Raw genomic sequence first — 27,245 nt, forward strand, 5'->3', positions numbered from 1 at the left:
GCAACTGAATAATGTACAGAGTTAGTTTCAAACTAGCTAGTAGTTATAAAGCCTCTAGTGTAATTTCCAATTTAAGAACTAACAAATGGCTGGTGCAACCCTACCCAGTACACTAATTTATATGTTAATTATTTATATTATTGTAATCTATGCTGCATATTGCCAGCGAGTTGCTGACCTTATTGATCTCACTTACTACAAAAACATTGTGCATCTTGCATAGATCAGCAAATCTTTGTGCAGATCTAGAGTATAGGTAGTCATCAAAAAAGTGTTTGCCTGTGTGACCCACAGAGATAGTTGTCTGTTTATAGAGGAGTAATTTCCCAGTGTAATCCGTTAAGGAGATTACCAGAAGCTTTCTCCCTTTTACTAAATGCCTTGCTGCATCATTTATTTGGAAATGTAGCTGTGGGTAACTGTTAGAGTTGCTAAAGATGAAGCCACATTATCATGTCTTATCTGCCATTTAACCCTTTTTTTTCAGGGAAATTATTCGAAACACGGATGGAGAGTGGATGGAGAAAAGTGTAGAGCTCATTGGAAGGACGATAAGGAAGAAGGGGCTGGTATAAAGGTAAGAATTATTGTCTGTGTACGGGGCTAAATCTGACCAATAGCTTTTTGGGAGTTATTTTGAGCTCAATGCATTGTCACTGCATCAGCTGTCAAGCCATATTCATTAATGATATTGGAAAATATTACCTGATTGGAAAAGAAAAGCAAAGTCATTTATCACAAGTGACCATACTTTGCCTTTTATGCAGACCAAGGCACATCATAGAAACTTGTCAGTGGGTGTAGCGTTTTTCCACTGAGTGATGTGGAAAGGCTGATAGCTCAGGTCTTTATCTCTTGACCTTGTCTTCGCTCTCACAGTAGCTTGAGGCCAGTGGTGTGACTGACGCTTGGTTCAGTCTGGTAACAGCAACTAAATGTTCTCCTTGGGAAAAGTTTGCAGGTGTGTCTGTGGTCTTGCTTATAGAAAGTCAAAAATAAAAATATGTGGAAATGATGAAATTTTATGTAGGAATATGGCTTTTTTGAAACCCCCTTTAAAAGTAGTTTGAGCTTGGGAAAAGACCTTAAAGTATTGTCATGTAAATACTGCATCTATTTCATTCGGTATCTGGGTGAAGCGCTGCTCAGAGATTCGCACGGCAAATATCCAAGAATCATGTTTCCAGTACCCACCCCTCCCTGGTTACCCCGGGTGACTTTTTACTTATCTGTTGGCCCAGATGTCCTTGTCTTCATGATACCGAGTAATACTTGGGCAATAAAGTTGACTTTGCACTGTGCAAAACAATATTTTGCTCCTTTTTTTATTTTGACTAGATAATAAACTTTTTTTCCCAAATAAATACCAGCTGGAAACTATTTGGTCCTCATCTAAAATTTTTAAATGCGTCCCAGTCTACCTTCCTTTTTTCCCTTGCACCTCTCATTTTGAACATCTCAGTCTATGAAAAAGTCAAAGGTTTATCATGATCTTTTTTTCTTAGCAAAATCTTAGGGTCAGACAATGGAAAACCCTTCAAGAAATGATTTGTAGCGTCTGTGTTTTGCGACGAAGGTTTAGTGTGTTGACTAAATCACCTAGCTGTTGCTTAGCAATAACCATATGCACAATATGTTTGCTTTCAAGGAAGAGCCTCTGACAAAGATGGCAAGCATTAAGTCGTAGAGGCTGGAAAATCACTTAAAAATGCCAAAAGCAAAACTTCAGACTTCTAAAAGATAGTACCTTGTCTTTTTGGCTCTAATAGTAATAGATTACTGACATAGCTGGCACCAAATATGGAAAGATGTTTCAAGTCAAGACCTGTTCATGCATACTTGTAATTTTTAGACAAATGGCAGACCTGATCATGTCTGCAACTTCTTTTGGGAGTGTTCAAGAGAAACTTGTTATTATTATTTTGAGAAAAATTCTCCACTTGATTCCGCGTTTGACATTTTGTACAAGCACCATGTCATTTTTGCATTTCAGCAGTGCAGAAATAAATGCACTTTGGTATTTTTAGTGTTCCTGGAAAGATGCCTTCCAATACTGCATCAAACCAGAAAGCATTCATTCTTTCTCTAATTTTGTAGTCATACAGGCTTGCCAATTAATGCAGCACTGGTTGTTGCAGTGCAACAGATCTGCATGGTAGTCTGCTTGTTGCAACATGACCACCTGACTTCCTGACGGTTGTCATTCCACAACAAGCGAGCCGAAGCTGTCTGAACAGGAAGTTGCCCCTAAAAAAACACAGACCTGTTGTATGGTTGCAGTATTATTTCACACTTTTGTTTCCTTTTGAACTCCTCCGCTAAAACATTCAAGAGATAAAGTAGACTTTAATAAAAAAAGAAAGTCCCCCAAAGGGCTCCCCCCTCACAGAGCCCCCACTACAGGCAGCAGGAGGAGCTGGCAGGAGTTTCAACTCGAGCAGTAAAATGACACCATGCCCCTCCATTTTTTTTTCTTATGAAATGAAAAGAGAAGAAACAAAGCTGGATGTGTTTGAAGGCTTCTTGTTAACCTGGATAGGAGGGGGAAAAGGAAGCTGTGATCTAATCCTGTATTACTTGAAGGTAGAGTTTTAGCTTTTATAATACGCTACAAATGTTTTACTTTGTATTTTGAGTTCTCTATTCCCTTTTATTGTTAAATTGTTGAATTTGTAAAATCTTCACGGCTGTTTTGATGTGAGGGGAATAATGTAATTATACTAGTCTTTTTATTGGTAGCTCTCTGTTCTAGACTGTGGTTGACATGTCCTGGGAATGTCGGGACGGTTTCTGTTTTTATAAAGCATTTATCTAGTTCTTTTTTTAAATGTGAAACTGAATTGCTGCACTGTGAGGTCATTCCTGAAGAGGAAATTCCACAGCCAAAACAATATCCATGAACAAACTGCTGGATATTGCAAACAGTTGAGCTGAGCATACAATAGTACATGTCCTCAAAACATGGCATTACCATGATGCATGTTGGTACTTTATAAGTATCTAGTTTGTAAGAATAAAAATACTGCATTTAGTTTTAAGAAGCTGAATGTGCAGCGGTGGTAAACTGTTAAACTATTTGTTAGTGATATTGACTGTCTGCTCTTAGAACTGTACATTTTCAAACCTGAATGCATTGCTTATTTTTATTCTTACAAACTAGATACTTATAAAGTACCAAAATGCATCATGGTAATGCCATGTTTTGAGGACATACACTGTATGCTTTGAAATACTGCAATAGCATCCAAATATGATGACGTACAATATAGCAGTGTTTCCCATAGGATATTGTGTAACTGTGGGGGGTTCGGGGGCATGTCCCCCGGAAGAAAATGTTGTACATTTTAAAGTTAAATTCATCAATCTGGTGCACTTTGAGATGTTCAAAATTAAGCGCTCCAACCCATGTTCAGTGTGCAAATTGAACAAAGAAAATGTCTGTATCTGAACTTTAAAGGAGTCTCGAACCTTTTTCGTTTTGATATTGTCAGTCTACATTACACTACATACTGCTACTACTAATAACAATAATAATAACGTTATAATATTATTCCTATGACGGGCTATATTGTAAAACAAATGCGCTGAAAAATTCATGAAACTTTCATAATTAGTTTTGTCTTAATTTCTATCCATACCAGAGATAAACCTGTGAGATTTTATTTTAAATGGATACTACAGTTGAGCTTTTATTTTGGCAGAAAACAAGTTTAAAAACGCTTCTCATTACAAGTCCAGTGAAATGCTGTAAATTGTCAACTATCCAAATGTGGGAATAAATGTGTAACTACGTTCCCAAATTCACGCTAAACTCAGCAAGTGCCCAGATGGAGTTCACTGCATTTATTCACTTAACTGAAGAGCTGATCGCGTGAGCGAAGTGAACACTTTTTTTGCACAGCGCAAACAGACAATCCTTTGGTAAGGTCACAAAGCCTTATCATGCTGTTCATTTTAGTTTGTTTGACAGTAATGGTGCAAAACACGACATTAAATAGCTTTTAATGTTATTATGTGAAGTTTAAAAATAGTTGTGGGCCGCAACAGTCTAGTTAATGAATGGGAATCACTAAAATCTATTTTATCTATGTTGATATTGTGGCGGGCCACCATCTATGTATGGGAAACATTGAACAAACGTTCGGTATCATGGTATTAGCATATGATACTGTACCAGTACGTTAAGTGGATATATCAAATCTGTAATTGAATTTCAGTTTTCAAAAGATGTTATTACATATAGTCAGTATTGAATGTTCAAGACACTTGCAGGGGACACTGTAATATTGGAAAGCAATTTTACTGTCTTTACTGTCCTTAGGTACTGTGTTGTCTAGGGTTGGGTATCGTTTTTTTTTTTTTCGATACCGGTGCCAAATCGATACTTTTAAAGCGGTACCAGTGCCTGAACCGATACTTAAAAAAAAGAGTCTCAAAACGATGGTGAATGACAATTTAAAGAGCGTTTTTTATTGGAAAAAATTAAATAAAACAATTCTTAAAATTGAGTATATTAAAATATTTTGAGTAAATGTATAAATATAAGTAGTCTAAATTCAAAACAACAAATTTACATAACAAATTCACAATAAAACCTAAGCCACCTAACCTAAATACTGTATTCTTGGTATGCTACAAACCAGCTTTACATTTCAGGAATTCTTTTCACATTTTTTTGCATTCACTTGCCAAATACGTCACCTCTCCTGCCTTATTGCATGTCCTGCACAAGGTGAGCGTTATTTTAGAACGCATCAACTTAAATGCTGTGACGTGAAACCCATCGTGGAGGAATGCCGTCATGTTTACAAATGTGACAATTAGCACCCCTCAGGATCAACTGAATGCTGGATTTTAAAATGTATGTGAGGTTTGTAGCTCTGTTGCAGTAAACTTGCACAAGTTCTTGAATGATTAATTTATTAGGTATACGCCGGTCTGTTATTATGTGGACATCGACTTCACATTTTCACACTAAACATGACGCGGAACAAAACGAAAATTGGTTGGCATATGTCAGTCAGTCCTTAGCTGATATTTTAATTCTTAAATGCATGTAAGTGAATGTGTTTTGTCATTTAAGAAACCTTTATAATCAGGGGTGCACATAACTGGTACGCATGCGCGACAAAAATCAAGAATGCAGAATGCCACTTGTTACTACGCACCTTTGCGTACTTTTATAATTTTAGGTCGTTTTTTTCCACGCTGATGTAAATTTAAGTGTTCATTTTTTTTAAATAAGTTTGGTTTTAGTTAGTTATTTTTCATGCTATAAAAACGGGAATGTGACGTCATGATTGACAGTTGTGGCCACGCTACATATGGGGTGAGTACCAAACACCATCTCCTGGTACTCACCTGAGTAACTCACTGAAAAAGTTATGTGCACCCCTGTTTATAATGATCATGATTCATGTTAGTTGATCTATAACGCACAATGGGCGCCATGTTAGTACGCACTGCAGTCCAATATAAGCAATATCCATCGACGACTCCCGCGAGATACTTGTTAGTGTGATTTCAGCCGCTTTCAAACAGTGTATGAGAGACGTGGCGGCACTCTTTGCCAGTTTAAATTTGACGAGCGCAAACTCCTAAACGCAATGCACAGACAGCCAGCTGTCACAGCTCGTGCCCTAAACTAAATTCTCTTTATCGTTTTATTGCATTTAAAGTGTCAAAAACACAAGGTTCACATAAGCAGTTGGATTTGTCTATGTATCCCTGCATTACTGTAGTTCTTAAAGTGACAGCAGGTTATATAAGAATCAATATAGGTTTCATTCATACAGTGAAGAATATGCAGTTTTATTATTTAATTTGATGATTCAATTTCTTAAATGCTGTTTTTAGCGTTAACTTGTACAGTTCCCTGTCCATACTGTTAAAATGAGTCCGTTCAGTCAGAGTAGCAGTAGAGTAGCCTGACATAACGTTAGTAGCCCACAGTGGTACCATGCCAGTGACGTCATCGAACACGCGCTCTAATAACAACAAATGTAAATTTCAGTATTGGGAAAAAACTTCATATGTTTTGTTTTTTATATTATTTTTGAATTAATTTGTTTACAATTTTAATAACCCAACATGTTATAGAAATATATTTTGTTAGTTTCAGTTCCCCTTTCATGTTTGATGATCGCATTAGCTTACATGTGTGTAGGGGTGATATACCTGTAGACACAATTAACCGGTAGAATACAGAGTGTGAGTGCTGAACTTAGCAGCTAGAGTTCTTTTTATTACCTTACTGGGCTTGAACAGTCAAATACACACACTTATGTCAAAACGCCCGCCTTTGCGAGTCTCCTTATAAACACAGTTAATGTCTTAAGTGAACGTAAATGGTTGAGAAAGAAAGCGTATGTGTATCCGTATATTAGATCAGTGCATTTGCTCTTAAAGGGAGAGCAGCCTTATAAACCTGCTTTGTTCTATTTTAGTTTTTTTTAGTTCTAGTGCTTATTTTTTCAGGGAGGTCTATTTTATTTGTCTTTGTTCTATTGTAGTTTTTTTTTCATCAGATTTTTTTTGTCCTTGTTCCTATTTTATCTCTGACTGTTTACTAGTCTTCAATATGCCATTTCTGTTTTGTACTTGCTAGTTAGGCTATTATTAGTTTGTGATTTTGAAACTGGTGATGAGATTTATGAAATTTCAATTACATTTTTCTATCATAACTATGTAAAGCAAAAATGACTAGGTTATAATGTATAATGTTATCATGAAATTATTCATATCGTGAGTAGGGCTGGTCCGAATACCATTTACATAAAGAAAAACAAAATTTAAATAAAGAAAAAACGAAATTTAAATAAAGAAAAACGAAATTTAAATAAAGAAAAACAAAATTTAAATAAAGAAAAAACAAAATTTAAATAAAGAAAAATGAAATTTAAATAAAGAAAAACAAAATTTAAATAAAGAAAAACGAAATTTAAATAAAGAAAAACGAAATTTAAATAAAGTAAAACGAAATTTAAATAAAGAAAAACGAAATTAAGTTAAATTAAAAACGAGATTAATTCAGATTGATAATAACGGGTAAAAAGTCTAATAAATTTTGTTTCTATTATTTTCCACAATGTCAAAACAACGCAGCTTAACCCAAAACACAAGCTCATCATGCACTTCCACACACACTCCGCTGTTCTCATGCACTTCTGTCCACACACACTCCGCTGTTCTGCTCTAGAACACTCCCGTTGCTGGAACACTTAAGCCTCTGTTAAACTCCAGTTTGGACGCGTACACGACAGCTGCGCACAGCTCGGACGCAGACTACTTGTATTTATAGTATACTTTCTGCTGAGGTCCGCTCTACTCGCATGCGCAGTAGATCGGTCTGGCCAGTATAATCGATAATATTTTAAATATTTATAGTTTATATTTGCATTTATGTCAAAACCTATCACTTTCAAACATCAAAATTACATTTATTAATATGTATTCGTGTCAATTACATATAAACATCTTAGGCGTTGGTTCTTTTTCTAGCATGCACGCGTTTTCCGCGTGGCTCAAGCCACGCCTGAGACTCGTGTATCAGCAGGTAGTGTGCAAACTCCAACCTGTTAACATGGTTGCCGAAATAAAAATGGACATGCCACGCAGCCAGTGTGTCGCCGGCCTTATTCAAGCGCGTATGAGAACCGTTTCGCGGGAGATCCCAGGTGTGGAAAAAACAACAACAAACGAATATTCGACTGTCAAATTTTCAAATCGAATACCAACCCACCGAACGAATATTCGATTATTCGAATATTCGGGTCCAGCCCTAATCTGCGTTGCTTGTTTTGTACCTGAAGATTCTGTTCTATTTCAGAGACACGTAATAGCGCCCCTATCATAAAACAGTGAAACCATGAATTGCCTGAAAATTCCATCAATTGCAGGGAAGCTTTGTCATAAATATTGATGCACCGATACTAAATTTCTCCACTGATACCGATTGCAGATTTTTCAGAATGATATCTGCCGATACTGAAGATCTCTCCCAACTAATGCTGTTAACTATACAGGGAACCCTCTCATTTGGTACATTACTATAATATTAGAGGTTAAAATTAACAACATAGCCCAAACTATTCAACTGCTTTTTTTTTAGATTTAATAATTGCACTCAAATGAAAACAACTGAAATGTTTGCAAACAACTTAGTTATGTATAGTTATATGCGTTCATAAACGCTTGTCTTCATGTCAAATGAATTAAAACACACACATACAATTAACAGAATATTTTTATAGCTAACGAACTGGACATTGGAAAACTTCTCTAAGTAAATGCAATGTTAAAGGGATAGTTCACCCAAAAATGCAAATTCTGTCAGTAATTACTCACCCTCATGTTGTTCCAACCCCGTAAGACTTTCGTTCATCTTCGGAAAACAAATTAAGATATTTTTGATGAAATCTGAGAGCTGTCTCACTCCTTCATATCATAGGCTTCTATGCAATTACATTCTGCCGGTCCAGAAAAGTTAGTAATGACATGGAAGCCTACGGAGGAGTGAGACAGCTCTCAGATTTCATCAAAAAAATATTTTTATTTGTGTTCCGAAGATGAACGAAAGTCTTACGGGGTTGGAACAACATAAGGGTGAGTAATTACTGACAGAAATCTCATTTTTGGGTGAACTATCCCTTACACTAACAAAGTTACATTGTTTTATTTATGAATTTAATTGTTCAAACTGTTTTAGTGACATCTTTCCGCTGTTGAAAAACTGAGCTATTACATGAGACGTGATGCGTTTCGACAAGTTGTACGTTTTTTTTCAACATACCCTGTGATGCTCATGCATTTTTTTGTGTGCTATAACTTGTAGAGCTGGGCGATATGGCCAAGAAAATGATATCTCTGTTTGTTTTTTTGTTAAATGGCGATATACAATGTATATCTCAGTACTTTGTAAGAAGGCTCAAGAAGTCTAATAATTTGCAGAAGGCTCGTCCTCTCCTGACAGTGAAATGGACATACCTGTGAAATGTATGTTAAGCACTGAGGAAAGCACCACATCTCAAACGCAGTAAACAGCGCAAGTATTTATCCGTCAGTCAGCAACAGTATCTGTCAGAGCATCTTAACACTTAACCATATCTTACCAGTTGTTTTGAAGCCCTTAATATAAGCTTGTGTCATGTTTAGGACAAATTGTACTATGTACTTTCACTGCAGGAGCTCACACTGCGTCCTCAGCTATTTTTCAGATGAGCCTGGTAAAATGGAGCCTCCTTTAACATTAATGCATTATAGTTGTTAACTTCAATACAGACCTAATTTCAATACTAGATATTTTCTTCACACTGTATGTTGCAGTCTGACTCTGACATGTTTTTCTGCCCCCTTTTGATTGACAGGGTATAATTGGCCGTGATCATCGGCTGTTTTTAAACAATCGGCCGATGGCTGATAGTGAAAATAATTAAGTAGTAAATCGTGGAAATGTCTCAATGAAAATATTGTTTAGTGAGCTCAGTAGTTGTAAACATTTGTTAAAGTCTCAATTTATATGGACTATGACTCTTATGGAGATTAAGTCTTGAGATTTTACAACCCACTATCTGTTGCAGTGTCTGACAATTGTGCAAGATTGTATTAATTAACTGCTAGACTGTGACAACAACTGAACCATTTGTATGACGGTAGCAGCAAAACTATACTACGTTAGCAACATTACACATTTAGTTTGTTTCCAAAATTTTCCTCAAATATTCAGCCAATGTAGGCATAATTAACATAGTGGGCTTAAGGTGGTGGTACCCATGAATCTGTATGGAACTGATCTATATGTTCTATCTATATGTGTCAGCAGCCATATCACCATGTAGCCCAAGACTGGTTTCCCACTGAAGCTAAGCGGGGCTGAGCCTGGTTAGTACCTGGATGGGAGACCTCCTGGGAAAACTAGGTTGCTGCTGGTAGAGGTGTTAGTGAGGCCAGCAGGGGGCGCTCACCCTGTGGTCTGTGTGGGTCCTAATGCCTCAGTGTAGTGACGGGGACACTATACTGCCAAAGAGCACCGTCCTTCGGATGAGACATTAAACCGAGGTCCTGACTCTCTGTGGTCATTAAAAATCCCAGGATGTCCTTCGAAAAAGAGTAGGGGTATAACCCCGGCATCCTGGCCAAATTTGCCCCTTGTCCTCTGTCCATCATGGCCTCCTAATCATCCCCATATTCTGATTGGCTTCATCACTGTCTCCTCTCCACCAGTAAGCTGGTGTGTGGTGGGCATTCTGGCGCAATATGGCTGCCGTCGCATCATCCAAGTGGATGCTGCACATTGGTGGTGGTTGAGGAGATTCCCCCCTTCTATGTAAAGCGTTTTGAGGTCTCAGATAAAGCGCTATATAAATGTAACAAATTATTATTATTATTATAAGCAAACCATATAGACAACTTAATCTCTCGAATACGGTTTTATTCAGATTATGGGCCTTCAAATTGTTTAAAATGAGGTCAGTTTCTAACGAGGTGCAGTAATATTTTTTTTATTTTTGTGAGGTTTTCATAGTTTTTATGATACTTTGTTTTACTTTTAGGGGTGGTTTTTATGTCTCTAGGTCAGGAAAAATTCCACAAAGAAAATCTCTTCTTTAGGCATAATTTTTTAAGCTGAAATAGATATTTGTTGATTAGCTTTAGTTATGTAGGATGTAAATATTGGGGTTTACAGTTTTTGATACCTGTTATTGTTTTGATTTCAGTGCCAGAACATATCAAGTCCAGTTTCAGCCAGCCTCAGTCTGCCAATCAGAACAGCAGCACCTCCACTGTAACCTGCGCCATCAGCAATGCCAAGAGGGCCCCAGCCAGCGGCCAGCCCCAAGCCCTGCCTCGGTACCCGCTCTGTGAAGTTCCGCCGCATCTCTGTCAGCACAAACAGAAACGGCTGTTGAAGTGTGGGCAATCCCTCACGGTCCTCGCTGCCACCCTGGGAACTCAAGTGCAGCTCAACTCTAGCCAGCCAGGGGAGCTTACGATTGAGAGGTCTGTCCTACACTGCTCCCAAAGCCACCTTTCAGGTACTAGTCCTCCGCAAAATTTCCTTGTTAATTACGGATCAGCCAGGTGCACTAATATCTAGGGCTGCGTGATTAATCGCAATTTACATGCAAGCGCACTTAAATCGAGATAGCTTATCGCGATTTTGAAATCGCATAGGTTGCGATTATCTTTTATACGCAGCTCGTCATTGTGCGGCTCTGTAAACGCTGCTCCATCTGAAAGCACTGAGTTTGAGTCTCTTATAACATGCTTTTGAAAAAGCAACACGCATCAAACATCTTTCCAAACAAGAAGCATTTATGAACCTTGTCCAACAAAAGACAACATTTAATAACATGCATTTACTCCAAACTCACTTCATAACGACAGATGGAAATCATTTGTGAGATGATGTGGCTTCTTACACAGAATAAGAATGTATAAGTCATTTATAAGTGTATTTATAAGTAATGTTTAATCAATCAAAGCATTTCAATCTTCTGTTTATTCAGCTACAACGATAGGGATTTCCTGGAATGAAGCGCGTTATTGAGTGTTGAGTATAGAGTTTTGTTAATCACAATCACAAAGCCGGTGAAGTAGAACTCAATGTGATGCTCGCACTGACGGACAGGCAAAGCATGAGCCCAATTGCCGCCTCTTAGATGCAATTTACTTTTCACATTTTATTCGCGTTTGGATGGTCGAATGCACACACAATTGTCAAAATGCACATTATGTGGAGTATTCACATAAGCACAGTCTGTTATGTCCTAACTCGGTTAGGAGAAAATCGGTATGTACAACAGTATATTAGATCCGTGCATTCATTCTTAAAGGGACAGCAGTCTCATAAACCGTTTCCGTCTGTTTCATTGATGTTAATTTTTTTTTTTTAATCACTCCCCGCTTTTGACTGAATCACTTTTGTATCTTTAATATGAATGTTTATATTAAATTTATACAGTGAAGACTACAGTGTTTTATTTGTGTAGTATTTATTTCTACAAGATAGATAAATCTAGGCTACTGTACCTGCATTTAATTCAGTGTTTTTTTTCTTCTTCAAGTCCTATCTTCCACAGTCAAATAGGAAAAGTAACACAAAACAGTAATTTAGAATCCAATCTATGTATATTGAACTGAAATTTTTTTTTATCTAATCATGACCTCAATGGTCGATATGAATTGAATAGTGAGGTACCAAAAGATTCCCACCCCTAGTGTTCATAAAGTACTGTTGTTGTTTTTTTATTTCTTTAGTATTTTAGTAGTCATGTTGACTAAATTGGCTAATATTTCACCATTTTCAGATTGTAAGCATTGTCTTAAGTGTCAGTTGAAAAAAGAGAGCCGTGCCAAAGCTAAACAACAAAATAATTAGTGTTTTTTTTGTAATGCAAGTATTGTGTAAAAATATCTACTAGTAGATATTGGCATGTGCATCTCCCACTGAAAAACCCATATTAGTCAGGCACTAATTTAAAGTCCAGTTCAGTAGTCATGCTAATGGAGTTACCCGTAAAAAGTAGCTGTGATGAATTGGAATTGTTCGTCATAGCTGTAGAAGAAAACAATAATATGTGTTAAATGGTCTTATCGTGTGGCCTTTTTATTGGTGTGACCTATTTTGCAGCTTTATTAGTTATTTTTCCTGACTGTGTTGCTCTTTGTTTTTCGTAGGCATGGCTCCCATTCGGGATTCTGTCAGCCACTCCCCTAACCAAACAGGTGGCTCACTATTTATTTTTTCTCTCTGTGTGTGTGTGTGTGTGTATGTGTGGGTGTGTGTGTGTGTGTGTGTATATGTGTGGGTGTGGTCCATAAGTCATCTGAAGACCTGTTCATCAGTTTGTGTTTAGGTAGATTGCAAGTTGTTGTCAATGTCTGTTTTGCATGCTTAAGTGTTTCAATGACTAGCTTTGATTCTCTAAATTTAGCCATTTGGTCTAGAGCTTCTTGTAAGAATTATTATAACGTCTTGGCATAGGTAGACTGAATTCCCCTGTTTCCTGCCAAATCTGTGTTTTTCCTGTTATATAAGACCAGACTAGTAGTGCTGCCAACTGTTTCAAAGTGCTAACTTTTCTGAATTCTGTCTTGCATTGTAAGTCAGAGATTGTACACTCTGCCCATGGCACAGTATGTCTCCCATTAAAGGGATAGTTCCTCCAAAAATATTAAAGGCTGTCATTTTTCTTTCTTTTTTTTCCAAAATATATCCGTTTGTGTTCAACAGAAGTCATATAGGTTTTGAAAGTCAAGGTCAGTAAATGACATTCTTTAATAGGGTGAGTGAATGATAGCGGAATTTCCATTGTTCTTTCCCGCTAACTTGTAGACTACAAGTCTCTCCTTAGTTGACGTCTCTTTTTGTCTCCCCTGGAGAGATGAAATATGAGATCGAAATGTAATATAACTGTAATTTTCCTTTACCTCCAGTGACCTTCAGCAGAATCTCATTTTACTGAGTCACTCTTAAACAAACAGTTTACTTGAGACCAGCAATGAGACTGTCTGTGCTCCTTTGTCTTCCCAAATCTGTTGTTAACACAGCCGGGGAGAAGGATCTTACACTTGGCAAGAGAACAGTGCTCAAGGAAGCTTGGCAGCCATCTTGCAGAAAAATATGAAAGCAAGAGCAGACTACCAGAAAATACTTATTTCAACGAACACCGCAGTTGTATTATTGTTAGAATTTAGTGCCTCCACGTTTGCCGCATCGAAGCAAAATTAGCAAACTTGCAGAGACACTTCACAGCGTTGCTGCTTGCAGTCGTCTGTCTTTCCCTTCTCTTCCATCCTGGCTTGCAGCATGATCATGCTGCGGCTACAAAATGGTGGCAGCTCTACTACTGTTTCAGTCTGGCTTGAGTGAGACACCTCTCAGCAGGACAGAGACAAGGACTATGGGCAGTTAGCCATTGTACAAAACAATTTGTAATTTGTAACCATGTTTGTAACCAGCACATTTATATACACCATTTGGCTTGTGTTTTAGGTTGTTTTATTTACATTGGGTGTATTACAGTTAATAACTATGCAGTTAAAGGCACACTATGTAGAAATTGTACCTTAATATAACAGCGAAGTCATTTCGGTGGTAAACAAACTCATAGTTGGGCGAATCATCCTGGTAGTAAAGCTTGGGGGGACGCCGCTGGAAAAAACAACAATGCAAGTCTGAGAGGAGCGCCCCCGGCAAATCTCGCGAGAATCACGACTTGCTTTACGGCAACGACGTGACACACATCAACAACATGAAGCACGAAGACACTTGCGCGCATTTCAGACGTGATATAATTATCAGGACATAAATAAGCCATAAATAATAGAGGTTGTAAATGGTGTAAACGAGCACAATTTGCTAACTATTATGATAAATTGCAATAATCATGTCTAATGACATCATAACGGCCAATGTTATGAAATAATGCGACGTATATTTAACTTTATTGATGTCATCTGGCATTTTGTAATATTTACATTACAATCAAAAAACACAAATTAAATTATACAGTAGACCAGTAGTCTATAGGCTATTTACTTGTGATTTAGCTGCAATCATGAAAAAACGTTATAAGCCAGCAAACGCTGTAGGCTACTTTATTATTGGTATTTACAACAGTGCAAGTATTCCACAGCGACTCTATGGGTCGCTGTTTGACAACACAATTTCTACATAGTGTAACTTTAATAAAAGAATAAGGATATTTAATTGCATGGAGTCTGTGGAGATGAATGTGCTGAATCTCTAAATTAATGTTGTGCTGAATCTCTAAATTGTTCCAACAAAACATTTTTTGGAAGGAACCTTATATTTTAAGTCACCACATTCTTAAGTCTTTACTAAACAAATACAGACTGTGTCCACATTTTTTTTTCTGTTTGCCATCTAAAATGACTGACCTTTTATTTGCGTTCACAGGTTTGGAACATGCTGGTCTGGAACCTCAGTATGAAAGTTCACCATGGAGCTCTGGTTCACCTTGCAGCGACTCCAACAGCAACTGGGGAAAAGTAATTGTAGATAAGGGACCCTGGCCCTCTATCACTGGTAGTGACCCAGAGTTAGCCTCAGAATGTATGGATGCTGACTCTGCCTCCAGCTCTGGGTCGGAAAAAAATCTTAGTATGATGCCGTCTGGGAGCACTGGGGGTGACAACAATGGCAATAGACAAGGTTCTCATTACATGGTTGCAAATGGCAGCAATAATGTGGGTAATGGGAGTGTTAAGGGGCCTTGGGGTGTATCCAATGGCTCCATGCTAAGCACATGTCAAGGCTCTGGAGATGGCCCCAGTGGCAAGCTGGCAGATAGCAGCCATGGCAAAATAAATGCATGGGGTACCCAAGTTTCCTCAACCAATATAGGTATAAATCCAAGCACTTTGAACCCAAATGCCAACCATGGTGCCTGGCCCGTTCTTCAGAGCACTGGGCCCAATCCCCACGGGCCGGTGGGGAATGGAAATGGTGGCACCAACACTCAACAAAGCACCATAGGTCAAACACCCAGCATGCAGAGTATCAACTCTAAGATATCCTGGGGATGCCTGCAGCTGTCCGAAGCTGAAGTCAATGGTACAAACAAGGTTCCAAGTGGGCAGCCTCAAAACCTTAACACTGAATTTAATGGACCAAATAACACTACTAACTCGATGACCTCTAGTTTACCAAACTCTACAGGTTCAATGCAGATAAATGAACAGCCCCCAGGGCACCGACCTTGGCCTATGAGTACAGGGGGCTCCCCTCAGCTCCCTATATCTCCAGTCTCTAATGGCACTTCCATTTCTCAACACGGCAACAGTGAGGGAATTAACAGTGGGTCTTATGGTACAGCATGGGGCGTTACGCCCAGCACTAATTACTCTGGAGACAAATGTCCTATCCCTAAAGGCCAAGCTGTGGGTGACACTGTGAATGCAACTCTAATGCAGTCTGGAGCCAACAGCTCCTCTGTGAGTGCTGCTTTAAAGAATAATAATAATAACGGGATGGGCGGTCGTGAAAGAGGTTGGGACTCAACCCCTGGTACCTCACAAACTATATCTTGGGGAGCAGGTAATGGTGTGGGCCCAGCTGGGATCCCTCGCCCCTGGGGGAGTGCCTCCTCCTCCTCTTCCTCTTCCTCATCTTCTTCAAACACTGGCACTAAGGTCTCAAACGGGGAGTGGAACACTTTGCCCAGCAACAGTCAGCATTCCAATGAAAGCACGAATGGAAGCAGAAAGGGAACTAATGGATGGAAGTCTTTGGAGGATGATGCTCTTGGTATCGGGAGCTCTGGTCAAGCATTGCAAGGCAGCACGTGGAACAAATCTACAGGCAGTGAAGGTAGCGGAGAGAGCTCGGGAGGTCGCAGTGAGAGGGACCGGGAGCGTGGTGGCAACCGACGGAGGGGAAATCAGCAGGGGATGGTTAATACAGCTCTCTCTAGAATTGATGTGGACCCCAGGGTGCTGTCCAACACTGGATGGGGACAAACTCCAGTCCGCCAGAACACATTCTGGGATGTTTCAAGCTCTGATAAAAAGACAGGATGTGGACAGACAGGCTGGGGCAGTGCGACCCCTCAGGTATCTAACTCAGGTGGGTGGGGAGATGGACCCAGCACCAACAAAAGTAGTGATTCTTCAGTGTCTGGGTGGTCTGATTCGAAACCTTTAACGAGCTGGGGAGAAACCAAAGGCCCAGTTGGGCAAAATGGATGGGAGGACGCACCTTCTGTTACAATGAACAAAGGCGGTTCCTCATGGAATAGCACCAAGGATGAGAAGTCCTCTTGGAATAATGCGCCGAAGGCAAAGCAAGGCTGGGGCTCTGCTGGAGAGGGATGGGGTGGAGAAGGCCCAAAGGGAAACCAATGGGTAGAGCCCCAGAAGTCTGCTTCAGGTGGCTGGGACAGGGACAGCGACAGCGACCGCTCTGGATCGGGCTGCGGAACAAGCAACATCTGGGGAGGCAGTGGAGGCAACAACACTCCTGACCAGAGTGGTCCAGCCACAGGATGGGGTGACCCACCGAAGACCAACAATCAAAACCAAACCTGGGGCGAGCCCATCAAAACAAGCCACTCCAACCCTGCTTGGGGTGACAACACAAAAACGAACAACTCTTCAGAATGGGTCAAGTCCCAAGATTCCAGCATGGGAATGTACAGGAGTGGGAACACCTCTCAGACTGCAGCCCCTAGTCAGAACAAGCCTACAGGATGGCAGGGGGGCCCAATACCTGCTGCCTCCAAAGAAGAATCATCCACTGGATGGGAAGAGCCATCCCCTGAATCCATCAGGCGCAGAATGGATATTGATGATGGTACTTCAGCATGGGGAGAGCCCAACAAATCCAGCAATGTAAATATGTGGAACAAGAACAATGCTGGAGAGCAGGATGGCATGGCTGTTTGTCAGCCCCCACAAGCCCAAAGCTCCATGGCTCCAAAGGAAAAGAACTGCAGCTCAGGTGGGTGTCTTCCTTTTTGGCAGTGCCTTGGCAATTATTACTCACCCATTATTAGTCATGCACTCATCCCTTTGGAATTTTTCTGGATGCGCTTTTTCCTCCCACCCCTTTCCTCTAATACCTCCTGCACTGACAAGTTCTGAACTTATGAGTGAGTGTTTGTGTGCATGTCTATATATAAATGTATTCATGCACTACATTGGAATTGATATACATTGTACAAATGAAGCTTTTTTTGTTATTTGCTAAATGGGAACTGTAAAGGTTCTCACTTCGTTTGATATTGGCTGTATATGAGCTGTGCTCAGGGAAAAATAGGCTTGGGTTACATTCTGACCGATGGTGCAGTCATATGGCAGCAACTTGAGCAGGAGGGCACACATGAACAGGGCTATTTTTGAAGGAAGTATTCAGGGCATATGCTGGATGGTGAAAGTGCAAAAACCTTAGTGGTTAAATGTAAGCTGATCCATTAGAACGACTTCAGAGTAAACAAAGCTTACATAAGCATGTTTATGCAAGGGTCGGATTTAGGCCATCGGAAAGTTTGCAGGTGCTGTCCAATGCCACTTTGGAGTTTATTTGTACATATTAATTGCGTTGTCCTTGGTATTAGATTTTAGTTTTTAAAACAATAACCTTTCCTTGTTTAGATGCAAATTATTTGCATAGTTGTTTGCCATGTAGCTAATAATTCACACTTCTGATTCTTGTTTGCTCCGATGATTTAATTTGTTTGCAAAAAAATCCTATACTATGAAAATAGTATTATTTTGTTTTCAGGTCTTTGATCATGTTTTTGTTTTTTTGCTGTCTGCTCGCAGGGTGGGAAGAGACGTATGGTGGGCCACACAAAAATGAGTCCTCTACCTGGGGTGAGCATGCTGCTTCACCTGTCACTGTGGACAATGGCACGTCTGCTTGGGGAAAGCCTGTTGATACAGGTTCCAGCTGGGAAGGGCCAGGGAGGGAAAACTCAGGAGGCAGTAGCTGGGGCAATGCTGCTGTAGGACAGCAGTCACAGCACAAGTCTGGTATGTCACATCTCCAATAAAGGCTTAGAACTAGGGATGTCAACGATTAATCGATGATCGATTAATTGTCGATAATACATTTAATCGATACAACTTCTCGATCCTCGATTAAGCAGGTTCATGCACGTGCGTGCTGCTCAACCGCGAAACAAAGCGAGCGCGTTTTGTTTGGGACCATTTTACACCTTCATTATGGCTATAAGTTTGCGTGTTCATTCGCAGCCTTTTGTTTTGTGCAAATGTAAGTTGTAATATTGTATTTATTTTGTGTATGCCTATCTAAATCTGATTTATCTTATATTGGATGCATCCCTTGAATTAACGCTGTAGTAAAGCGTGATCAGCCTCAGCGTTTATTTTGAATATATCTGATTAATCTCATATAGGATGCGTTTCTTTGAGTTAAATAACGCGCTAGCAAACTGTGCTCCAGTTTAACGGTAGCATATTCATTCAGCGTGCGCAGCTCAAACAGAAATGCACGACTAATAATAACGATGAATAATTTGGGACTGACAGATTACATAACATGAGAACACTATTGTATTAAATCGTTGTGAATGCATTGGGTTTAGTTGCCGTCTTAAGTGTGTTGTTCCAGGGAGAGCACGTCCACAACAGTCACACATTCTACACGCATCTTAAGGGGGCATTGGTGACGCGTTGTATTAGTAGTAGTAATTATATTTGATTATTAAATAATTAATTTAATTAAATGATCAATCACATCGAAACATTTTACAATCCTACTAGCCCTTTATTTAGATTAAAAACCATTCTCATTCAGTGACTCCCGGACGAAGGCTTGTATGCCGAAACGTGTCGGAGTGTTTTAATAGTGTTGATAATGACCAAGCAATAGAAATAAAGGCTTTTTAATTTTTCCAAAGAGAGTGCCTTGGATGTTCCTGATGATTTCTACCATTCTCATTCATTTGGTGAGGAACATCGCGTTTTGAGCAGGATTTGCCGACCCTGTCACGCTGTTGGCCATGCACTGCAGCAGACGCATATAACGATTAATCGATTAATTGATCGTTAATTTAAACGATCATGGGAATTTGTGAAAATTGACATCCCTACCTAGAACTTTCTTTGATTTTTTTTTTTTTTTTAAACCCATTGTTTGTTTGTCCCCAATGTAAATATCAGGGTGAAATTAAATTAATTTAAATGTAACTGTGTTCAGTGATTTTTATTTTGAATCTCTGAACATATAATCACCCCTTTATAATTTCATTTGATATTGTTTTTGTCTTTTTAGGATCCAAACCTATGCAAGACTGGTATGAAGAGGAGAATTCTATGGCAGGGCATGAAGAGCAAGGAAAGATAGGCATGTGGAGTAACAATCAGGAAATGAATCAGGAAACTGGAAACTGGCCCTACAAGAAGATGCCTCCAAAGGTAATAATTCATACCTGATTTAGCCTGGCAGAACAACTTAAAATATAATTTACTGTTTTATTGCAAGGACTTAGTAACAAAGTTGTGTACATTTTGCTTGCTTATTTCCTTAGCTGAACAAAGGACCCAACAAGCAAGATGATTCTCCATGGATGAATCCGTTTGTGAAACAGTTCAACAACATGTACCCTGTAAGAACCAATAGTCTGATTGCTACAATTTCCAGTGAAACCTGTTTATTTTAAATATTAGGTGACCACAAATCTTTTGTGAAACTAACTCATCAGTTAGCATGCTTACACTTCTGTCTTTTTACAGAGGGATTCTGCTGAAGATTCCATGAAGAGCAATAAGATGGATATGTCTGGAGGTAGGTCACATTCACATGCTCTTCCAGTGCTTATATTGAACGATGTTTGTTGCAGTCCATGAATACTAGAAAATCTATAAATTCCTCTCATATTCTGCAGGAATGACAGACAAGCGGATTGATGTTGACAAGCATGTTCTTAATATGGGAGAGTACGGAAAAAGTCCTGCTTCACGTCACCAGATCCACAAAGACTCTCCCATAGACCGTAATCCCTATATGGATAAGGTCAGTTATTTCCTAGTCTCTTGTAGGAGTAATGGAGCCTTCACTTCACACAGTAACTGTTACTTTTGCTTGTTGGTTACTAGGGGTGGGACGATACAGGTACCTCACGATTCAATTCTGTGGCGATATGTGGTCCACGATATGATAATATCACGATTCGTGATATCTACGATATTCAATATATTGGAAGAAATTTCATCAACGATATATCACGATATATGTGACTGAAAAGAAAAGGATAAGGAATTAAGGAAATTTTATGAATTTATTAATGCCAACATTTCCAACATTGTACAAAGAAATATGCATTTGCATAATAACTCACTGCCTTGACGATATCCATATGGGGCTATACCTCAGTGGTTGCTGTCACACACTCTCTCTCTCTCTCTCTCTCTCTCTCTCTCTCTCTCTCTCTCTCTCTCTCTCTCTCTCTCTCTCTCTCTCTCTCTCTCTCGTTTTTTTATGTTGAACGGAATGTCTACTGTTCTCTGCTTTTCAACAAATCATTTGCACACACATTCTGTAATTTTTCTATCTGAAGCTATTGCCTGCAACATTGAAAGCTCCGGTCTCTGTGTTTAGCGCGAATGCTCACGTGATTGCCGCCGGCTCGGGATAAAATTTGTGCAGGACAGTCGTGCCGTGTACCAGCTGCTTTGACGCGATTATCAGTTTAACTGACTCGTAATGTGTGCAATATCTCACGACCTCCCGAGTGTCCGAACTCGCACCGTGCACGCCCGCCTTTACTTGTGTTCTTCACCGGCTGCTGTTTGCGCCACTTTACCCCTATTTACTCGAACAGCGCCCCCCGCAAACAGAATGGTAGATATTGGGTAGTGACAGTGACATTGATAACGGGTAAATTAATCATTTTGTTTTGTAATAAAATATCGATATTGGGCGTTAGTGTATCGATTATTTATTGCGACAGAGAGCACAACAATATATTGCAATATCGATTTTTTTTCCCACCCCTATTGGTTACTTTAGCACCCATCTATGGGAAATAAATGCAATGACCCTATGATGTAAAATTGATGTTTTATGTCAAATTAAACTATTCCTGAAGTTAAGAGCTTCGAGGGGGGGTGGGGGCATTTAAGGGAGTGAAATAAATAAATCGTTTTTTTTGTTGTTGTTTTTTTTTGCTTATTTTAAGCTTGATTTTCTTTTTTTTCTTTTTTTAAGTCATCTTGAGGCCCCAAATTTCCTTGTTCGCAAGGAAATGCCTCAATCAATTTCATGGTTTTTAACATCAAGTCATTCAGGAATTGTAGTCTGTCTTATCCCAATTCCTAAAACATGCCAAAGAGGATGCTAACATAGCCTTTCTGACACCTTTTCTGTGGCTGTTAATGTGTCTTTCTCTGATGGCCTGGTGTTCCTTCTGTTCTTTGACCAACTGCTGTTGTACTCTGCGTCCTGCTTCTCTCTCTGCTTGGCCTGTGATTGTGCTTCAGCTTTCACTGCCTGTATGTAATAGCTCTGTATCAGAGGAGTTCTGAAACTCACAGATCACTTCCATGCAGAATATCTGCTTTTCCCTTACGAATAATGCACAACAAAACCAATGCAATTTGCCAGGGCCTCACCATCCAAACTCTGCCTCTGTTAGGCAGGTAAGTTAGTGCATGCAGATCCCTGTGTGCTGAAGCTGTGAATGCACTGGACTGCTGAATGCTGATTATTTACATGTGGGTTGTTTGTGTTTCTCCATAGAATGTAAACATGTACAGTGTCGGTAATGCAGCAGCACAAGGCCGGAACGCCCAGCAGCCTCCAGCACAACCTCTGAACTCCGCTCAGCCCAGTCTACGCAACCAAGTGCCTCCTCCACTACTTCCCTCTCAGGTAACTCTAATTGTGTTTCTAAAGCTCAGTTCACTTTAAGATTAAAGGGTTAGTTTACCCAAAAATTATTAAAAAAAAAATTAGAATAGAAGAATAGAATCAGGCGTTTATATAGCGCTTTCATATGTACTACTGTACAACCAAAGCGCTTTACAATCATATCAGGGCATCCACTTGGATGATGCGACTGCAGCCACAGTACAACGGCGCCAGTGCGCTCACCACACACCAGCTATAGGTGAAGAGAGGAGAGAGAGCCAATTCAGTGGATGGGGATTATTAGGAGGCCATGATTGGTAGGCCAATGGGTGGAATGTGGCCAGGACACCGGGGCTGCACCCCTACTCTTTACGAGAAGTGTATGGGATTTTTAATGCCCTCAGAGTCAGGACCTCGGTTTTACGTCTGATCCGAGGGACGGTGCTCTTTGACAGTATAGCGTCCCCATCACTATACTGGGGTATTAGGACCCACACAGACCACAGGGTGAGTGCCCCCTGCTGGCCTCACTAACACCTCTTCCAGCAGCAACCTGTTTTTTTCAGGAGGTCTCCCATCCAGGTACTAACCAGGCTCAGCCCTGCTTGGCTTCATTGGGCAACCAGTTTCGGGCTACAGGGTGATATGGCTGCTGTAGAACTAATCCATATGTAATAAGTGGTTTAGTCCAAATTTTCTGAAGAGACTCGAATCGCTTTATATGTTGAACAGATTGAATTTAGGCTTTTATCCCCATATAAACATTGATCAACTCACACATCAGTTGTGGTAAACAGAAGCTCAAGCATGTTCGCTTGATGTGCGAGAACCAATGAGGTTCATTCTGTGTTCACTGATCAATGTTTATATGTGAACAAAAGCCTAAATTCAATCTGTTCATAAAATAAAGCGATCAAGTCTCTTCATAAAATTTAGACTAAACTGTTAAATTCATATGGAATAGTTTTACCATCTCTTTATAAACTCTTTGAAGCGTCAAAGTGAGTGGTAGTTGCATAGCTGTCAATGGAGAGTACAGAAAGCTCTCAGATTTCATCAAAAAGATCTTCATTTATGTTCCAAAGATGAACCCAAGATTTGCTGTATTTGAACGACATGAGGGCAAGTAATTAATGACACAATTTTAATTTTGGGGTAAACAAACCATTTAAGCTTTGTGGTTAACAGGGTTCCCATAGTCTATAAGTATCAGGAAATTTACAAATGTATGATTTCACACATGGAAATTAATAAATTAACTCTAAAAAGTAGGGCTGCACGATTTGAGGAAATAATACAATCTATATTTTACTGAGTAAAATTATTTGCAATTTTCTTAAAATGAAATTTAAAATGAGACAGAATAAATGTAATTTTGTAAACCAGAGTTAACCATTAAAATATGTATGTCTTTTATTTTCATAACGAATGTGTACAATCTCTCTTTGCAGGTTCCTCCACCCCTGTTGAAGTACTCTCCCAATAATGGAGGTCTAAACCCTCTGTTTGGCCCACAGCAGGTGGCTATGCTGAACCAGCTGTCTCAACTCAACCAACTGTCTCAGCTTTCTCAGATTAATCAGTTACAGGTATTGATCCCACTGCAATTAACAGCCTAGAAGATATTTAACTGATAAGTTACCATGTTCCTTGCGATACATAATACTTTTTCCCCCCCGCTCCCAGCGTCTCCTTTTGCAGCAAAAAGCTCAAAACCAGAGGGCCATGCCTGTTAACAGCCGCCAGCAACAGGAACAGCAGGTTTGTGATTTCTTGGACCAACTTGTGTGTTTGTTTGTTTCTCTCTTGGCTCGTTTATGTAATTTTTGCATTTGTGATTGTGTAGGGTCGTGGTTTGGGTCCGTCCCAGCAAATGATCCAGACTCCTCGCCATCTCGATCCCTCCCTGATGAAGCAACAGACTTCCCCTCAGCCACCCTCACTGCACCAACCCAGCCTCAAGTCCTATATGGAGAACTTCATGCCCCCCAATGCCTCTGACCTGCAGAAAGAACAAAGTTCCTTGAGCTCGTTCAGTAATTTCCCTTTAGGTGGGTGTCCTCCCCATCTTAATATAGGCCAGACTGACTCTATGTTGCACCAAGCTGCCAAGCCCAACTCAATGTTTGCATCTGACATGTCAGGCTATCTGCCAGCTGGCATTAGTCAAAGTCATAGCCTCCTAGCCCCACCTATGAGCAATGGCCACATGGTGCCAGGCTCTCCCATCAACCCTCGGGTAGGAAAGAACTTCTGTTCTGACAGCAGCTCTCTGCCAGCAAGAGGTGAATACAGTCTATCTATTTTGTTGTCCCCAGCTAAGTTTCTTCTTTGCATTGTTTTCCTTTTCCCTCTAATACAAAATGCATGTTGCAAAACATTCTGATTTCAGACCCTTATTATTTGATTGTAAATACAATGTTTGGCTGGCATACATATGGTGCTTGTACTTATCATTTCTGCCGCTTGACAATAATAAGTTTGTTTTTGCTTGTGGCCTTTCTTTTGTTTTCCCCACAATTTTTGTGCACTTTTTTGTGCACTTACAGAGTGCACAATCTTTTTTGTTTGTTGGCAATCAGTGTTGGCAATAATGCGGCTGCCATGGTGGTTTGAACAGTGTTACACATAAGTATTGAGTTTACGACGCTGTCACTGTAATAAATAATAATAAAAAAAAATTATTCAATACTTTGATATATCAAAAATACTGAATGCATTTAAATTTAGTGTATTGTTGATGTGATCGTTTTGTTAGAGCTGCTGTTAATTCCTGGATACCAGAAATGTTGTTAACTTAATTTTCTGTCAGGATGTGACACAGGATTTTCTTGTTTTTTAAAATTACTTCTGTTGTATTCCTCTAGGTTTGAACTCGAACTTGAATGTAAACAACCTCGACATTAGTAGTAGTGTTGGTTTTAAGGAGCCACAGTCCCGTCTGAAGAAGTGGACTGCCATGGATATCTCTGTTAACTCGCCACTTGATCAAAACTCCAGCAAATCTGGTGGGTTTCCCCATCTGATAACCCCTTTTTTGTAATCAGTCATAGCTTCACAGCTGATATGAAAAAAATATGACCGCATGATTAATTGTGATAATTGTAATTTAGGGCATTCCATCTAAATGTTGTTCTATTCGAATATTTTTTCTGTTCAAGAATGCATTATATTATCAAGGATAACAGTAATAATTTTTAGTCAGTTGTGCAGCCCTAATCTTATCTCATCAAACAATGTGAGCGAAAAGTCTAAAGGATATGATTTTACTATAGGTGCTATAACATCTGGCCTGAGGCTTGATGACTCGCCCTTTGGTCCATATGACTTCATGAATGCCAGTAACACTCCCATCAGTCCTCCTGGCTCTGTGGGAGATGGCTGGCCCAGCCGTGCCAAATCACCTCATGGTTCCACCAATGTCAACTGGCCACCAGGTTCAGACCCATTTGCTTCATAAATGATTTGCATGTTCCAATCAAATCTTTAAAATATTAAAAAATAAAATATTGCAGAGAAGCTCAGCTGGTTAAGCATGGCGCTGTGCCATTGTGGCATGAATGAGCTCACTATGTTATGTTTATTTGACAGAGTTCCGTCCTGGTGAGCCCTGGAAAGGATATCCAAACATTGATCCTGAAACTGACCCATTTGTCACTCCTGGCAGTGTGATTAATAATCTCTCCATTAATACAGTCCGGGATGTTGATCACCTCAGGGACAGGAACAATGGTAAGTGATCTGTTAAACCAGCTATATATCATTATAAAGTACTGTTCAAAAGTTTGTGGTCAGTAAGATTTTTTTTTTTTAAAGAAATATATTTTTATTTAGCAAGGATGCATTAAATTGATCAAAAGTAACTGTAAAATCTTACTTGAAATATATTAAAATAGACAAGTGACATTCAATTGTAATATTTCACAATATTTCAAATAAATGCAGCCTAAGAGACTTTGCTCAGAAACCACTAAAGAAAATTGAATGGTACTGTAATTTGCTGAGTTGTATGTATTCATGTTTTCAACAATGAAATATAAAAAAAATTCTGTCCTTCCAGGGCCATCCTCATCACTTAACACCACGCTGCCTTCAAATAGTGCCTGGACATCCATTCGTGCCTCCAACCACAATAGTTCCCTCAGCAGTACAGCACAAAGCACTTCAGGTTGGTGTGCAACTATTTATGCCGAGCCACACAGGCCTTTGGTTCAAATGCAGTCCATTAACTTTGTTTTCTTCCCTGCAGCCAGAAACAGTGATTCCAAATGGTCTCCTGGTTCAGTCACCAACACCTCTTTGGCTCATGAGCTGTGGAAGGTTCCTCTCCCTTCGAAAGGCATCTCTGCTCCGTCCCGCCCTCCACCTGGCCTGACTGGCCAAAAACAGCCCTCATCTTGGGACAACGGCTCTCTGAGACTGGCAGGCTGGGGTGGCCCTGAATCCAGATTCAACTCTGGTTAGTCACAGTTAAATTGCCTTTCACCTTTACAAACTCTATTAACAGTGTCCGTACAGTAGAGTTTAAAGAATTGAGAGAGACCTGAAATGATCGTTGTTTACAGGTTCCAGCTGGGGTGACAGCAGCTCAGGGAGAACTAATTGGCTTGTTCTCAAAAACCTCACACCTCAGGTAAGAAGTTTAATGATTTGGACTGTATGGGCTCATTTTAACAGTCCATAGCATTCACATTGCCTGTTTCAGCACTCATTATTTTTGCAGTGCAAAACACATTTGAAATGCAACATAAAACTATTTATCAACACTTTATTTTACAGTTTAGGGTTTTATAAATAAAAAAATAATCAATCACTAATAGATCATTTCTACTTGTTTAGAAGGAAAAGCTTATGTCTGTCAGGCACACAAACACTTATTCTGTATGTCTGACTGAATTCAGATGGT

At 39.6% G+C, this 27,245-nt stretch overlaps 1 protein-coding gene across 2 annotated transcripts in view; it reads left to right on the top strand.

Moving 5' to 3' along the window:
• The window catches only part of LOC307009575 (trinucleotide repeat-containing gene 6A protein-like), a 40,946-nt gene that overhangs the window by 9,551 nt on the left and 4,150 nt on the right, over positions 1–27,245 (top strand). Inside the window, exons 3-21 of one of the 2 annotated variants that reach the window (XM_079633417.1) lie at positions 488–577; positions 10,716–11,033; positions 12,679–12,726; positions 14,924–17,464; positions 18,289–18,498; positions 19,763–19,905; positions 20,019–20,096; positions 20,224–20,275; positions 20,376–20,503; positions 22,229–22,360; positions 23,791–23,928; positions 24,026–24,100; positions 24,186–24,624; positions 25,207–25,347; positions 25,615–25,776; positions 25,931–26,071; positions 26,400–26,507; positions 26,589–26,798; positions 26,905–26,972. In XM_079633417.1, the coding sequence (XP_079489543.1) occupies positions 12,681–12,726; positions 14,924–17,464; positions 18,289–18,498; positions 19,763–19,905; positions 20,019–20,096; positions 20,224–20,275; positions 20,376–20,503; positions 22,229–22,360; positions 23,791–23,928; positions 24,026–24,100; positions 24,186–24,624; positions 25,207–25,347; positions 25,615–25,776; positions 25,931–26,071; positions 26,400–26,507; positions 26,589–26,798; positions 26,905–26,972 (4,812 nt within the window). In that variant the 5' untranslated portion in view covers positions 488–577; positions 10,716–11,033; positions 12,679–12,680. Of the gene's footprint in view, positions 1–487; positions 578–2,454; positions 2,584–10,715; positions 11,034–12,678; positions 12,727–14,923; positions 17,465–18,288; positions 18,499–19,762; positions 19,906–20,018; positions 20,097–20,223; positions 20,276–20,375; positions 20,504–22,228; positions 22,361–23,790; positions 23,929–24,025; positions 24,101–24,185; positions 24,625–25,206; positions 25,348–25,614; positions 25,777–25,930; positions 26,072–26,399; positions 26,508–26,588; positions 26,799–26,904; positions 26,973–27,245 lie in introns of those variants that run through there. The other variant, XM_079633418.1, reaches the window with a different exon arrangement.

This window comes from Phoxinus phoxinus, assembly GCF_949152265.1.
Source record: "Phoxinus phoxinus genome assembly, chromosome: 1".
NCBI classification, from domain to species: Eukaryota; Metazoa; Chordata; class Actinopteri; order Cypriniformes; family Leuciscidae; genus Phoxinus; species Phoxinus phoxinus.